Source organism: Choloepus didactylus, chromosome X, assembly GCF_015220235.1.
Source record: "Choloepus didactylus isolate mChoDid1 chromosome X, mChoDid1.pri, whole genome shotgun sequence".
NCBI lineage: Eukaryota > Metazoa > Chordata > Mammalia > Pilosa > Megalonychidae > Choloepus > Choloepus didactylus.
This window is the reverse complement of record NC_051334.1, coordinates 55909394-55923462: the sequence shown is the minus strand read 5'-3', so window position 1 is coordinate 55923462 and position 14069 is coordinate 55909394. Positions and strand designations below refer to the sequence as shown.

The 14069-nt window shown below is 38.2% G+C and overlaps 1 protein-coding gene across 15 annotated transcripts in view; it reads left to right on the top strand.

Moving 5' to 3' along the window:
• LOC119523165 (E3 ubiquitin-protein ligase HUWE1) overlaps positions 1-14069 on the top strand; it is a 193630-nt gene that overhangs the window by 82843 nt on the left and 96718 nt on the right. For 14 of the 15 annotated variants that reach the window (XM_037821953.1, XM_037821948.1, XM_037821960.1 and 11 more), the window contains 7 exons: positions 8295-8357; positions 10232-10309; positions 11182-11229; positions 11320-11388; positions 12001-12100; positions 13372-13493; positions 13782-13932. In XM_037821953.1, coding sequence (XP_037677881.1) covers positions 8295-8357; positions 10232-10309; positions 11182-11229; positions 11320-11388; positions 12001-12100; positions 13372-13493; positions 13782-13932 — 631 coding nt within the window. The remainder of the gene's footprint in view (positions 1-8294; positions 8358-10231; positions 10310-11181; positions 11230-11319; positions 11389-12000; positions 12101-13371; positions 13494-13781; positions 13933-14069) is intronic. The other variant, XM_037821955.1, reaches the window with a different exon arrangement.

Here is a 14069-nt window from a genome sequence, read left to right as displayed (position 1 = left end):
CCTCAAGGGGGCACTACATCTTTTTTTTTTTTTTTTTTCCCCTTGTTGGTTTTTTTTCTTTTTTTTTTTTTTTTTTTTTTTTTTTAACTTTCCCTTCTTTTTTCAAATCACCTGTATGAAAAAAAAAGTTAAAAAGAAAACAAACATACAATAAAAGAGCATTTCAAAGAGACCATAGCAAGGGAGTAAGAAAAAGACAACTAACCTAAGATAACTGCTTAACTTCCAACATGTTCCTACTTTACCCCAAGAAAGTTACATAATATAGCAACATTTCAGTGAACTTGTTCCTACTACAACCATCAGAAATTAACAGACCATAGTCATTTCTGGGCATCCCCAGAACGTTAAATAGCTTATCTGTTCTTCCTGGATTATTGTTCCCCCTTCCTTAATTGCTCTCTACTGCTAGTTCCCCTACATTCTACATTATAAACCATTTGTTTTACATTTTTCAAAGTTCACATTAGTGGTAGCATATAATATTTCTCTTTTTGTGCCTGGCTTATTTCGCTCAGCATTATGTCTTCAAGGTTCATCCATGTTGTCATATGTTTCACCAGATCGTTCCTTCTTACTGCCGCGTAGTATTCCATCGTGTGTATATACCACATTTTATTTATCCACTCATCTGTTGAAGGACATTTGGGTTGTTTCCATCTCTTGGCAATTGTGAATAATGCTGCTATGAACATTGGCGTGCAGATATCTGTTCGTGTCACTGCTTTCCGATCTTCCGGGTATATACCGAGGAGTGCAATCGCTGGATCGAATGGTAGCTCTATATCTAGTTTTCTAAGGAACTGCCAGACTGACTTCCAGAGTGGCTGAACCATTATACAGTCCCACCAACAATGAATAAGAGTTCCAATTTCTCCACATCCCCTCCAGCATTTGTAGTTTCCTGTTTGTTTAATGGCAGCCATTCTAACCGGTGTTAGATGGTATCTCATTGTGGTCTTAATTTGCATCTCTCTAATAGCTAGTGAAGCTGAACATTTTTTCATGTGTTCTTGGTCATTTGTATTTCCTCTTCAGAGAACTGTCTTTTCATATCTTTTGCCCATTTTATAATTGGGCTGTCTGTACTATTGTCATTGAGTTGTAGGATTTCTTTGTATATGCAAGATATCAGTCTTTTGTCAGATACATGGTTTCCAAAAATTTTTTCCCATTGAGTTGGCTGCCTCTTTACCTTTTTGAGAAATTCCTTTGAGGTGCAGAAACTTCTAAGCTTGAGGAGTTCCCATTTATCTATTTTCTCTTTTGTTGCTTGTGCTTTGGGTGTAAAGTCTAGGAAGTGGCCTCCTAATACAAGGTCTTGAAGATGTTTTCCTACATTATCTTCTAGGAGTTTTATGGTACTTTCTTTTATATTGAGATCTTTGGTCCATTTTGAGTTAATTTTTGTGTAGGGGGTGAGGTAGGGGTCCTCTTTCATTCTTTTGGATATGGATATCCAACTCTCCCAGCCCCATTTGTTGAAAAGACCATTATGGCTCAGTTCGGTGACTTTGGGGGCCTTATCAAAGATCAGTCGGCCATAGATCTGAGGGTCTATCTCTGAATTCTCAATTCGATTCCATTGATCTATATGTCTATCTTTGTGCCAGTACCATGCTGTCTTGGCAACTGTGGCTTTATAATAAGCTTCAAAGTCAGGGAGTGTAAGTCCTCCCACTTCGTTTTTCTTTTTTAGAGTGTCTTTAGCAATTCGAGGCATCTTCCCTTTCCAAATAAATTTGATAACTAGCTTTTCCAAGTCTGCAAAGTAGGTTGTTGGAATTTTGATTGGGATTGCATTGAATCTGTAGATGAGTTTGGGTAGAATTGACATCTTAATGACATTTAGCCTTCCTATCCATGAACATGGAATATTTTTCCATCTTTTAAGGTCCCCTTCTATTTCTTTTAGTAGAGTTATGTAGTTTTCTTTGTATAGGTCTTTTACATCTTTGGTTAAGTTGATTCCTAGGTACTTGATTTTTTTAGTTGCTATTGAAAATGGTATCTTTTTCTTGAGTGTCTCTTCAGTTTGTTCATTTCTAGCATATAGAAACATTACTGACTTAATGTGCATTAATCTTGTATCCCGCTACTTTGCTAAATTTGTTTATTAGCTCTAGTAGGTGTATCGTTGATTTCTCAGGGTTTTCTAGATATAAGATCATATCATCTGCAAACAATGACAGTTTTACTTCTTCTTTTCAAATTTGGATGCCTTTTATTTCTTTGTCTTGCCGGATTGCCCTGGCTAGCACTTCCAGCACAATGTTGAATAACAGTGGTGACAGCGGGCATCCTTGTCTTGTTCCTGATCTTAGAGGGAAGGCTTTCAGTCTCTCACCATTGAGTACTATGCTGGCTGTGGGTTTTTCATATATGCTCTTTATCATGTTGAGGAAGTTTCCTTCAATTCCTACCTTTTGAAGTGTTTTTATCAAAAAGGGATGTTGGATTTTGTCAAATGCTTTTTCAGCATCTATTGAGATGATCAATTGATTTTTCCCTTTCGAGTTTTTAATGTGTTGTAATACATTGATTGTTTTTCTGATGTTGAACCATCCTTGCATGCCTGGAATGAACCCCACTTGGTCATGGTGTATGATTTTTTTAATGTGTCTTTGGATTCGATTTGCAAGTATTTTGTTGAGGATTTTTGCATCTATATTCATTAGGGAGATTGGCCGGTAGTTTTCCTTTTTTGTAGCATCTTTGCCTGGTTTTGGTATTAGATTGATGTTAGCTTCATAAAATGAGTTAGGTAGTGTTCCATTTTCTTCAATGTTTTGAAAGAGTTTGAGTAAGATTGGTGTCAGTTCTTTCTGGAAAGTTTGGTAGAATTCTCCTGTGAAGTCATCTGGCCCTGGGCATTTATTTGTGGGAAGATTTTTGATGACTGATTGGATCTCTTTGCTTGTGATGGGTTGGTTGAGGTCTTCTATTTCTTCTCTGGTCAGTCTAAGTTGTTCATATGTTTCCAGGAAATTGTCCATTTCTTCTACATTATCCAGTTTGTTGCCATCCAGTTGTTCATAATATCCTCTTATAATTTTTTTTAATTTCTTCAGGATCTGCAGTTTTGTCACCTTTTTCATTCATTATTTTCTTTATATGGGTCTTCTCTCTTTTTGATTTTGTCAGTCTAGCTATGGGCTTGTCAATCTTGTTGATCTTCTCAAAGAACCAACTTTTGGTGATATTTATCCTCTCTATTGTTTTTTTGTTCTCTGTGTCATTTATTTCTGCTTTAATCCTTGTTATTTCTTTTCTTGTACTTGGTTTAGGATTGGTTTGCTGTTCATTTTCTAGCTTCTTCAGTTGATCCATTAGTTCTTTGATTTTGGTTCTTTCTTCCTTTTTAATATATGTGTTTAGTGCTATAAATTTCCCCCTTAGCACTGCTTTTGCTGCATCCCATAGGTTTTGGTATGTTGTGTTCTCATTTTCATTCGTCTCTATATATTTAGCAATTTCTCTTGCTATTTCTTCTTTAACCCACTGATTGTTTAGGAGTGTGTTGTTTAACCTCCAGGTATTTTTGAATTTTCTAAGTCTCTGATGGTTATTGACTTCTAATTGTATTCCATTGTGGTCAGAGAATGTGCTTTGAATAATTTCAATCTTTTTAAATTTATTGAGGCTTGTTTTATGTCCCAGCATATGATCTCTTCTGGAGAAAGTTCCATGAGCACTAGAAAAGTATGTGTATCCTGGTGATTTGGGATGTAATGTCCTGTATATGTCTGTTAAATCTAATTCATTTATCAGATTGTTTAGGTTTTCAATTTCCTTATTGGTCCTCTGTCTGGTTGATCTATCTATAGGAGAGAGTGATGTGTTGAAGTCTCCCACAATTATTGTGGAAACATCAATTGCTTCCTTTAGTTTTGCCATTGTTTCTCTCATGTATTTTGTGGCACCTTGATTGGGTGCATAGACATTTACGATTGTTATTTCTTTTTGCTGAATTGCCCCTTTTATTAGTATGTAGTGGCCTTCTTTGTCTCTCAAAACATCCCTGCATTTGAAGTCTATTTTATCTGAGATTAATATTGCTACACCTGCTTTCTTTTGGCTGTAACTTGCATGAAATATTTTTTTCCATCCTTTCACTTTCAGTTTCTTTGTGTCCCTGTGTCTAAGATGAGTCTCTTGTATGCAACATATTGGTGGTTCATTTTTTTTGATCCATTCTGCAAATCTATATCTTTTAATTGGGGAGTTTAATCCATTTGCATTCAACGTTATAACCGTGAAGGCATTTCTTGAATCAGCCATCTTATCCTTTGGTTTATGTTTGTCATATTTTTCCCCTCTCTCTATTAATATCCTTTATTGTACCCATACCGAATCTCTTTAGTACTGAACCTTTCTCCAAGTCTCTCTGTCCTTTCTTTGTTTCTCTGTCTGTATGGCTCGCTTTAGTATCTCCAGTAGGGCAGGTCTCTTGTTAGCGAATTCTCTCAGCATTTGTTTGTCTGTGAAAAATTTAAGCTCTCCCTCAAATTTGAAGGAGAGCTTTGCTGGATAAAGTATTCTTGGCTGGAAATTTTTCTCACTCAGAATTTTAAATATATCGTGCCACTGCCTTCTTGCCTCCATGGTGGCTGCTGAGTAGTCACTACTTAGTATTATGCTGTTTCCTTTGTATGTGGTGAATTGCTTTTCTCTTGCTGCTTTCAGAACTTGCTCCTTCTCTTCCATGTTTGACAGTGTGATCAGAATATGTCTCGGAGTGGGTTTATTTGGATTTATTCTATTTGGAGTTCGCTGAGCATTTATGATTTGTGTATTTATGTTGTTTAGAAGATTTGGGAAGTTTTCCCCAACAATTTCTTTGAATACTCTTCCTAGACCTTTACCCTTTTCTTCCCCTTCTGGAACACCAATGAGTCTTATATTCGGACATTTCATATTATCTATCATATCCCTGAGGTCCGTTTCGATTTTTTCAATTTTTTTCCCCATTCTTTCTTTTATGCTTTCATTTTCCATTCTGTCATCTTCGAGGTCACTGATTCGTTGTTCAACTTCCTCTAGTCTTGTACTATGAGTGTCCAGAATCTTTTTAATTTGGTCAACAGTTTCTTTAATTTCCATAAGATCATCCATTTTTTTATTTAGTCTTGCAATGTCTTCTTTATGCTCTTCTAGGGTCTTCTTGATTTCCTTTGTATCCCGTACTATGGTCTCATTGTTCATCTTTAGTTCTTTGAGTAGCTGCTCCAGGTGCTGTGTCTCTTCTGATCTTTTGATTTGGGTGCTTGGGCTTGGGTTATCCATATCGTCTGGTTTTTTCATATGCTTTATAATTTTCTGTTGTTTTTGGCCTCGTGGCATTTGCTGAACTTGATAGGGTTCTTTTCGGATTTGTAGACCAATTGAAGTCCTTATCTCTAATTTATCAGGTCTACAGCTTCGTGGAGTACACTTTCTCTAACTAACCAGCAGGTGGTGTCCACGAGCCACCTGTTCTCCACAAGCCAGTTCTCCCCTGCTTAGCCTTTTTGGTGAGTGGGGGAGTGAGTCTTGTGGGGTCCAATTCGTGTACCAAGCTTGCGTGTGTAGTTGGTGTTGCCTGCCCTGTGTATGGGGCGTGTTTCTGGGCAGTCAGGGAGGGGGGGTGGCTCTAACAATCAAATCTCCCTGGTGATCCTAGAGTTTTAAAGCTGCTGCAATAGTCTAATCCTTCAGTTCAGTCCTGCCACAGTTTGTCTCTGCCACTGACCCACAAGTCCTTGGTATTGGCGTATGGCTCCTGAGACTTGCAAGTGGGCCCCTCTTCCAGGCTGTGCACCCCGGGTCCTCTGTTGAGGGATGACTGTGCTATGTCACAGGTGAGTGCCGTCCCCCCAGGGCAGTTCTGGGCTGCTGGGCTGTGTAGGGAGGCTCCCAGTCTGCTCTCTATTTGGTTAATTTTTATACTTCCTGTCTGTTGATATTTTCTGTTTGGTAAGACATCCTTCTCATGGTTTCCTTTAGTTCTTTGTACATGGTTTCCTTTAGCTCTTTGAGCATATTTAAGATAGTTGATTGTTAAACTTTTTGTCTAGTCCAATGTGTGGACTTCTTCAGGGACAGTTTCTACTAATTTCTTTTTTTTTTTTTTTTTTTTTTTCCTGTATATAGGCCATAGTTTCTTGTTTCTTTGCATTCCCTGCACATATTCAAAATGCCTGCACATTTTGAATATTATATTGTGACAATTATGGCAAAGATCCTACCTGCTTCCCCCGGGTTTGTTGTTGTTTCTTATTTAGTGACTTCTGAACTAACTTTCTAACGTGTGTGTTCTTTGTTGCATGTGGTCACTGAAGTCTGTTTCATTGGCTTAGTGGTCAGCTATTGATTCAACCAAGATTTTCTTCAGTGCCTGGAACCAAAAAAAAATAATCCCCTAGGCTTTGTAGAATGGCTCATCTGCCTTACTCTTCACTTCCTACTTGTGCAGAATCTGAAGGTCATCCAGAGGCAGGAACTTAGGACCCTCTCAGGTCTTTTCTGAGCATGTGCCTTCCCTGAGCATGTGGGTGACCTTCTAGATTCCCAGGAACATGTGGGAGTTTTTCAAAGCCCTTATTCCCTATTGCATCTCACACCCTAACCTTTTCTCCCAAGCTTTAGTTTGTCTATTATTTTCCCCAACTGTTGCACTTTGCCCCAGGTGGCAGGAACTAATACATTTGCCTTTAAATGGTTTCAGCAGAGGTGCCCCTCCCCCCAGCTGCCTCAACCCTGGGAGAGTTCCAAATTAGATGAAATAGAGCCCTTGAGTTCCCTATTCTGCCATTTTCACTGATGTCACTCCCACTAAAACAGCCTTTATAACCACCTAAATGTGGGGGGTCTCCAGGCAGCCTTTCTCACTCAGTTTTCCACTAGTAAGTCCTAATGTCCTAATGGGTACCATTGTATGCAATGAAATTATTTCTCTTTTGATCATCTAGAGTGTTGCTAGTTATTTATCATCTTTAGGAGAATTAATGTAATAGTCACTCATCATTTTCTGTGTTCTGTTTTTCATATGTGATCCTGGGTTGAGAAAGGCTGCCATGTGAGTGTGTCAAGTGTAGTTTGAGAAACCTTATTTCTCAATGGGGAAGCAGGTCATGCTTTGGTTTTGGTTTTTGGTTTTTAAATTGAGAAATAACCTTCCAGAACAAAGAACTTTTAAATGGCAATTTCTGTTGATTTAGACTTCCCCCTGCCCCCCCACCAAGAGTTCTTTGGGAGGTAGTCATATGATAACCAGCATTTTACCAATAAGAGCTTAGATGTATGTATGGAGCCATGTCAGGCCACAATAGTAGCCCAGATCCAAGATGATGGGGGCCCACACTGAGTTAACAGGAATTAAATGAAATCATGAATTTAAGTGGCATTTGTGTTTGAACCTTGCCGGACTGGGTTATTTACATAATTTGTAAGGAACAAAGTGCAAGCAGTTAGTTGCTGCTAATAGTTCTAATGGGGATGACTGGGAAGTATAAGTATTTCACTTTGAAAATATAATAATGCTCTTAGTGTATAAAAGATTGCTCTTTCAAGGACTGTGAAGATGCAGACTGGTTAGTAAGCAAGATCATATTGCTGGAGTTTTGGATTTGGAAGTAAATAATGCTTTATGATTGAGCTTTTTGCCCCATTGCCTTAGGGGCTAGTACTTATTGATTAGTTCTTAAGACTTGGTGGTGGCGAGGTACAGTAGTAATAAATATGGTAGAATTTTACCCAGCTCATGTCAAAAAGAGAAGAGAGCATGGATAGCACAGTGCAGTAATGTAGGCCTAATGGGACAAGGCTGACTTGTCAGCAAGCATGACTGCAGGCATGTGGAAAGCAGTGGCTGGCAATTGCTGTCTGTTTTTCTCCCAGTAGCATTCTCACATAAAGTAGAATTGATTTAAGTGGAGAAATCACCTTTATGTAGACCATCTTTCCTTGAGTCTTAAGTCCTTCTGTTTGCTCCCTCTTCTTGTTTGACCTTCACATTGGACTCACTGGTTTTATTCTTCCAGTCGGTTTAAAACAAGGACATTTGGAAGGCCTGATTTTTGAGGTGACATGCTTTGCAGTACCATTTTATGAATGTGATTCAAATATGGAAATATAATGTGTTAACTTGCTTTTGCTCATAAAACTTTTAGTTCTCGGGAGATACTGCTGTGTGATCATGACCTTTCTCTCAAGTCTTTCTGTCACTATGCTCCAGGCAACTGCGCACTCTTAAATATTTTATATGCAAGGATATCATAAGCACTGTCTTAATATTGTCTTTTTCCTTTTCTAAGAGCTGGGGTGGAAAGGAGAATGGCTTTGGACTTGCAGAATGTTGCCGAGACTTGCATATGATGGTAAGTAACTCTTTGGGATATGGGTGTCTTTTACTAGAGCTGTAGTCTTTTTCTGAGCCTTACTTTACTATGGACATATGGATTATAAAGTTGTAAGTTCATATCAAGGAACTTTGAGCAAACTGAGATCAATTAAGACATAGTAAACCTTGGGAAGCAGTGTAGAAATGCTTCAGTCCTCAGTGTACTGGCGGGAGATGAAGACTCTCAGAAAAACAGTATATGTGCGTACCGAACTTGATCCTAACTCTTGGGTAGAGAGCTGCATTTGTTGAATCAGTTTAAAAGTGAATAAAAACTCCCAGAAAGTACATTTCCTTGCATTCTCCCATTGAAACTATTAGCGCTCTGGGCATTGTAGCATGATTTAGGAATGGCTACTTGGAAAGGACTTCTACCATTGGGGGGGTTATTGAGAATTTATAATTATAATGTTACTGTGTGCTTTCTGTGTTTATCCCTCGTGTTCTGTCCCTCTCATGTCTTTCACATATTCTTAGTTTATAAGCTCAGGCCTTCTTTCCCTCTGTTTCGATATGTTGCTGTGGAATCACAAGTCACAACTAGATTTGTTAGAACAGTCTTAGGCCAGGAATCAACTATATTTTCCAGCATATGTGCCATTTCTTTTGTCAGTTTGTCATGTTTATTGCAAATGACTGCAGTGAAATTTAGTGAATCTGTCTCAGCAAGCCTTTTTTCTTGTAGGAGAATGTCTGTCTTTCTGGTTACAGAAAACTACTAATTAGAGCTAGTTACTTTCCTGCCTTAACTAGTATCCTTTCTTTAGTGAGCATTTTATAAATCGATATTGGGTAATGTGGAAGGTGAGTGTTGCCTCTGTTTAATAATCAAAACTACATAAATATTAAAGGGTATTCAGAGTTTGTAATTCTCAGTCTTAGAACATAATTTTTCATTTTAAGGTTTAGTTGGTTAATTCTGAGCCTCCTCACTTATATGACTGACGCTTGTTCTTTGCCTCTTGAGCGAAATAGTATGCTATTCTGCACTAGGCTTGCATAATGTATTACCCATTTTGGTCTTTTTGTTTATTGATATTTGACATATGAGGCTTTCAAAAATGTAATTTATAACCTTAAAGGGAAGTAATACATACACATGCTAAAGAAGTATGAAGGAGAATGCACTGATAAGTTCTCTATCCCCAGATGACCACTGCTACCAGTTTCTTTAAAGCAGGCATTTTAATGGTCTTGCTGTTGGCATCTTACTTTCTTTGTCATGTTGCTTTTCTCGAGTTGGAGCATCTGTTATCAGGGTCTGGTTTATATGTCTTGGTGTCTGCCTGTGCAGAAAATCAGTTGGATATTATGAGAAGAGAGATGAAAAGATTTGAGGAATAATGAAGTTATGTCCATGGGGCATAGTTTGAATAAAATATTTCAAAACTCTGTTGATAGACACTAAGATTTTCATAAGAATGTCCTCTTCCATTCTTTATCTGGATGCTGATGTTTAACCTCTATCCTTTGTTGGAATTTTACTCATCACTGCTTCGCTGGCTTGCCCCTTTTCCCCCTTGGCAATAGGTACGTTGAAAATTGATGTCTTGAAAGAAAGGGCAAATGGTAACTTATGAGTAAACATGATGGAAACTTTTGGAGATCTGGTCTCCATTCTCCTGATGCTGTTTTGTTACAAGTCTTTTATCCTAACTGAGCCCTGCTGAGACAAGGAGTAAAGGCACTATGGCTGCTGACTACACTGCTCATTCTGCTGGTACAGTGAGTTAGACAAGTGACTAGTACTTTGGGGGATGATTCTGAGTATAGAGAACTTTCTGTGGCATCTGCTTTGTCTATAATCAGTTGAAGTTCAGTATCTGATTCTTTCATGTATTTTATGCACAGAAATACCCACCCAGTGCAACTACACTACACTTTGAGTTCTATGCAGACCCTGGGGCTGAGGTCAAAATCGAAAAAAGGGTGAGTCTTATTTACATTTGTTCTGATAGGTCTATGAGCTGCTGTAACTGGGGTTTGTAGGACTCTGTTAAATGAGGGAATGATTTTGAGTTACATTGCTCCCCTCCCAAGCTAGCTATACCCAGCAGCTTCTCAGGAACAAGTGTTTATTTTAAGCCTAGCTCTGATAGGCTTGAGTCTTGCTTATGTTGAGAGTTGCCGAAAGACCAGGACTACCGTAATGGGGCAGTGCTATGACTTGTCTTGTTTTCTCACAGTCTCAGTTGAGAATTTCAACATGCATTGTGATTGTCTGAGTAGTGATGGCTTAGGTTTCTCTACGTGAATCCTTAAAGTCTTAAACCAGCCTGCAACAAGTATTTATTGCTTAAAGGCTCCTTAAATTACCTGGTCATTCCATACTATTTCAAGGAGGTACCAGAATTCAGTTTAGAAGTAGCCTAGTGGATGAGAACTTTTTTCTTTTACCTAGAATATAAAGCAATAATAATATTTCTAGGTTAATGGCTCCTTGAAAACAACTCTAATGTGTATTTACAGAGAAACCATTTTCATAGATTCACTCTTTCCAATGAATATTAAGACTGTGGGGATTAAATCAGTGGTGGGTTAAAAGGGGGACAAAGAAGAATATGAAATGTGCTTTGGCTATTTGCATTATATTTTGGTATTACTGGGTTCAGAGTCATTTTCCTGAGAAGATGCTGTATGCAAAATGGATGCTCTTGGAGACCAAAGAGATAACTCAAGTTACCTTGATGTTTTTAAAGAGCATTCAATTAGGCTTCAGCAACTTGGTTTTCAGACAGTTCCTGCAGTCCTATGGCAATTCAGTAACTCTTAACAGCTCTCTTACTGTTTTTTAATTTCAGACAACTAGTAACACACTACATTATATCCACATAGAGCAGCTTGACAAGGTAAGGGGAATTTTTGACTAATGGATAGTTTTATAATGTTTGATATACTTTCCATTCCTAATTCTCTCTTTTTTTGTTTTGGTAATGTAGATTTCTGAAAGTCCTTCCGAAATCATGGAATCTCTTACCAAAATGTACAGCATTCCTAAGGATAAGCAGGTATCATATGTCCTAAAAATATCCAGAGGGTGTGGATGTTAACTAAGTAATGTGCTAGGGTGGGAGACAACATAGCCAAAAGAATGTCAGCTTTGGATTCAGACCATGGGCAAATTACTTTGGCCTCTCTGAGCTTTAGTTTCCTCATCTTTTATGAGGCTAATATTTAATAACTTCCTGGGTCTAGGTCCTTATATAAGAGTTTGGAAAAAAAATAAATTGCTTGACTCACGTTGAGTATCCAATAAGTGGTAGTAGCTTTCTCAACACTTTGGATAACAAAGAAGAAAACTGTTTAGTCATGTTATGTTTTCTGCTTATTGTGATAGTGGTCAAATATTTAATTTGATTAATAACGAAACTATTTCTGCATGTCCCCTGTTTGTTGCTTATCAGTATAGTGACAGTTCTTGGTTGCATCGGGTTATTAGGATTCTGTGAGCCTTTTTGTTTTCTTGCATTTTGTCGATGAACTTCAGAGTAGAACCAATTTTGTTCGATACCTTAGTATATAGCAACAAAAAAACCATTTTTTACCTAGCAATCCACCAGGTAAGATTTAGCTCTCACCTTTTTCATTGGTTTCCTAATGTAGGTCTTATCTCTTTACAGATGCTATTATTTACACATATACGACTGGCCCATGGCTTTTCTAATCACAGGAAGCGATTGCAAGCTGTTCAGGCCAGACTGCATGCCATATCTATATTAGGTAAGAGAGGAACACTCTCTAATTAACCAACCCTAATTAGGCAGTTTGGACTTGGTTTCCTTTGAACTGCATCCATCTTGGTGGCTGTGAGACTTACTGTGGTCACTTTGGTGACAGCATTCCTAGTATTTACTCTTCATTCATCATTCTTGAGCTCCTTAATGTTGGACCAGAAAGATAATATTATGCCTATTGACATATCACATGAGGTTGGTCTTGGTTCTGGTCTTTTTTTATAGGTATGCAGGTAGTCATCTCTCACTGGTCCCAGTTCTTCCTCTTGCTATTTCATCCTTCTCGTCTCCCATCTCACATCTCTTTAGGATTATAATTTTGAAATAAGTCAGAAAGTATTAAGTAGTTAATACCATGCATTTTACTGTGGTGTGTAGATTGGACAGTGCACTAGTTTCAGAATCAGTCCTGGACTCTCACCCTGGCTCTGCAGATTGTTAGCCACAGGTTTATGCTGCCAGTCTCAGTTTCCATGTTTTCTATTGGCATAATTACTTACTTTATAGGCTCATCTGAGGTTTAAATGAAAACCTGTTAAACACCTAGAACAGGCCAGACACATAGAAGGTATAAAATTGTGGTGCTACTATTATTACCAGCCTTCATTGTGTTAGAACTTGTCTCCTTTTTGAAGTGAACTCCTTCAAGTGAAATTCTTATTCTTATAGTTGTATTCATATCTAGCACTACTCCTGGCATGTTAGTGGGTGCTCAGGAAATGTTTGTTGAAAACTAAATGAATGTGCTCAAATCCCATTAGCTTTCATTTCAGGGAACTCTGTCCAGTAGTACCTCAATGTGAAAGTCATTAAAATTGAATTATATACATTCTCAAGTTTTACTCCAATGTGTTACACAAGTTTATGGCTTAGTCTGCGATAGTCCATAAATTCTGTTCTTTACAGCCCATAGAAGTGTTTACAGTGAAAACAGAAGCATATGAAGAGGCTAAAATGGATGTCTATGTCCAAGGCATAGTGGAATTATTTCAAGTAGTGATGTTATGAAAAACGAACTCTTCATTCTCCTTTCCTACTTCCATCCCCCAAAAAATCCTTGCCCAAGACTATCAATACCATTAATAGGGGAATCTGTGAGATTGGTGAGTATTTAGAGCTTATCACCGTATTTGATCAGATGGAATTTGGTGATTCGGTCCTCCGGTGCTGGTTGGAAGGGAATTCTTCCCCAGAACCAGTAGGTGCTGAAAAGTTTGTCATTGGGCAGTGGCTTGACCACTGCCCTCTTGCCTAAAGTGTTTGTTTCTCCTTTTGCAGTATATTCCAATGCCTTGCAGGAGTCAGCAAACAGTATCTTGTATAATGGGTTGATAGAAGAGTTGGTAGATGTCCTTCAGATAACAGATAAGCAGCTTATGGTAGGTATTTATTAATACTCTTCTCTATATATCAGGCTCTTAGGTATTTACCTTTTGAGTTTTCCCAGGGGTTTGGCATGAACACTAAGAGGGAAACTTTGCCCTTTTATTTCTTTCTCTTTGGGCATTGAGCTGAGAAATTAACAGTGCTGGATGTTCAATGTTGTACTCAACAGACGTCCATCTCCCCAAATAATTGTTGCCAGTAGAGTTTGGGGGTATTAGCTACTTTGTTGAGTCATCTCCTTATTATTTGACACATCCCATGTTTACCTTCTGTTCTCATAGGAGATTAAAGCTGCTTCTTTACGAACATTAACATCAATTGTCCACTTGGAAAGGACTCCCAAACTCAGCAGTATTATTGACTGTACTGGAACTGCCTCTTACCATGGATTTTTGCCCGTACTTGTGCGGAACTGTATCCAGGCCATGATTGGTAAGTTTTCATTGGGATTATCCTAAGCAAGAAGTGGACCGCACCCCACCCTACTTTCTTTTCTGCTTTTTAAAATATCTTTCAGTTTAACACCGGATGGTGAGCATGCTCTTTGTCTCCCTCTCCCATCCTCCCTT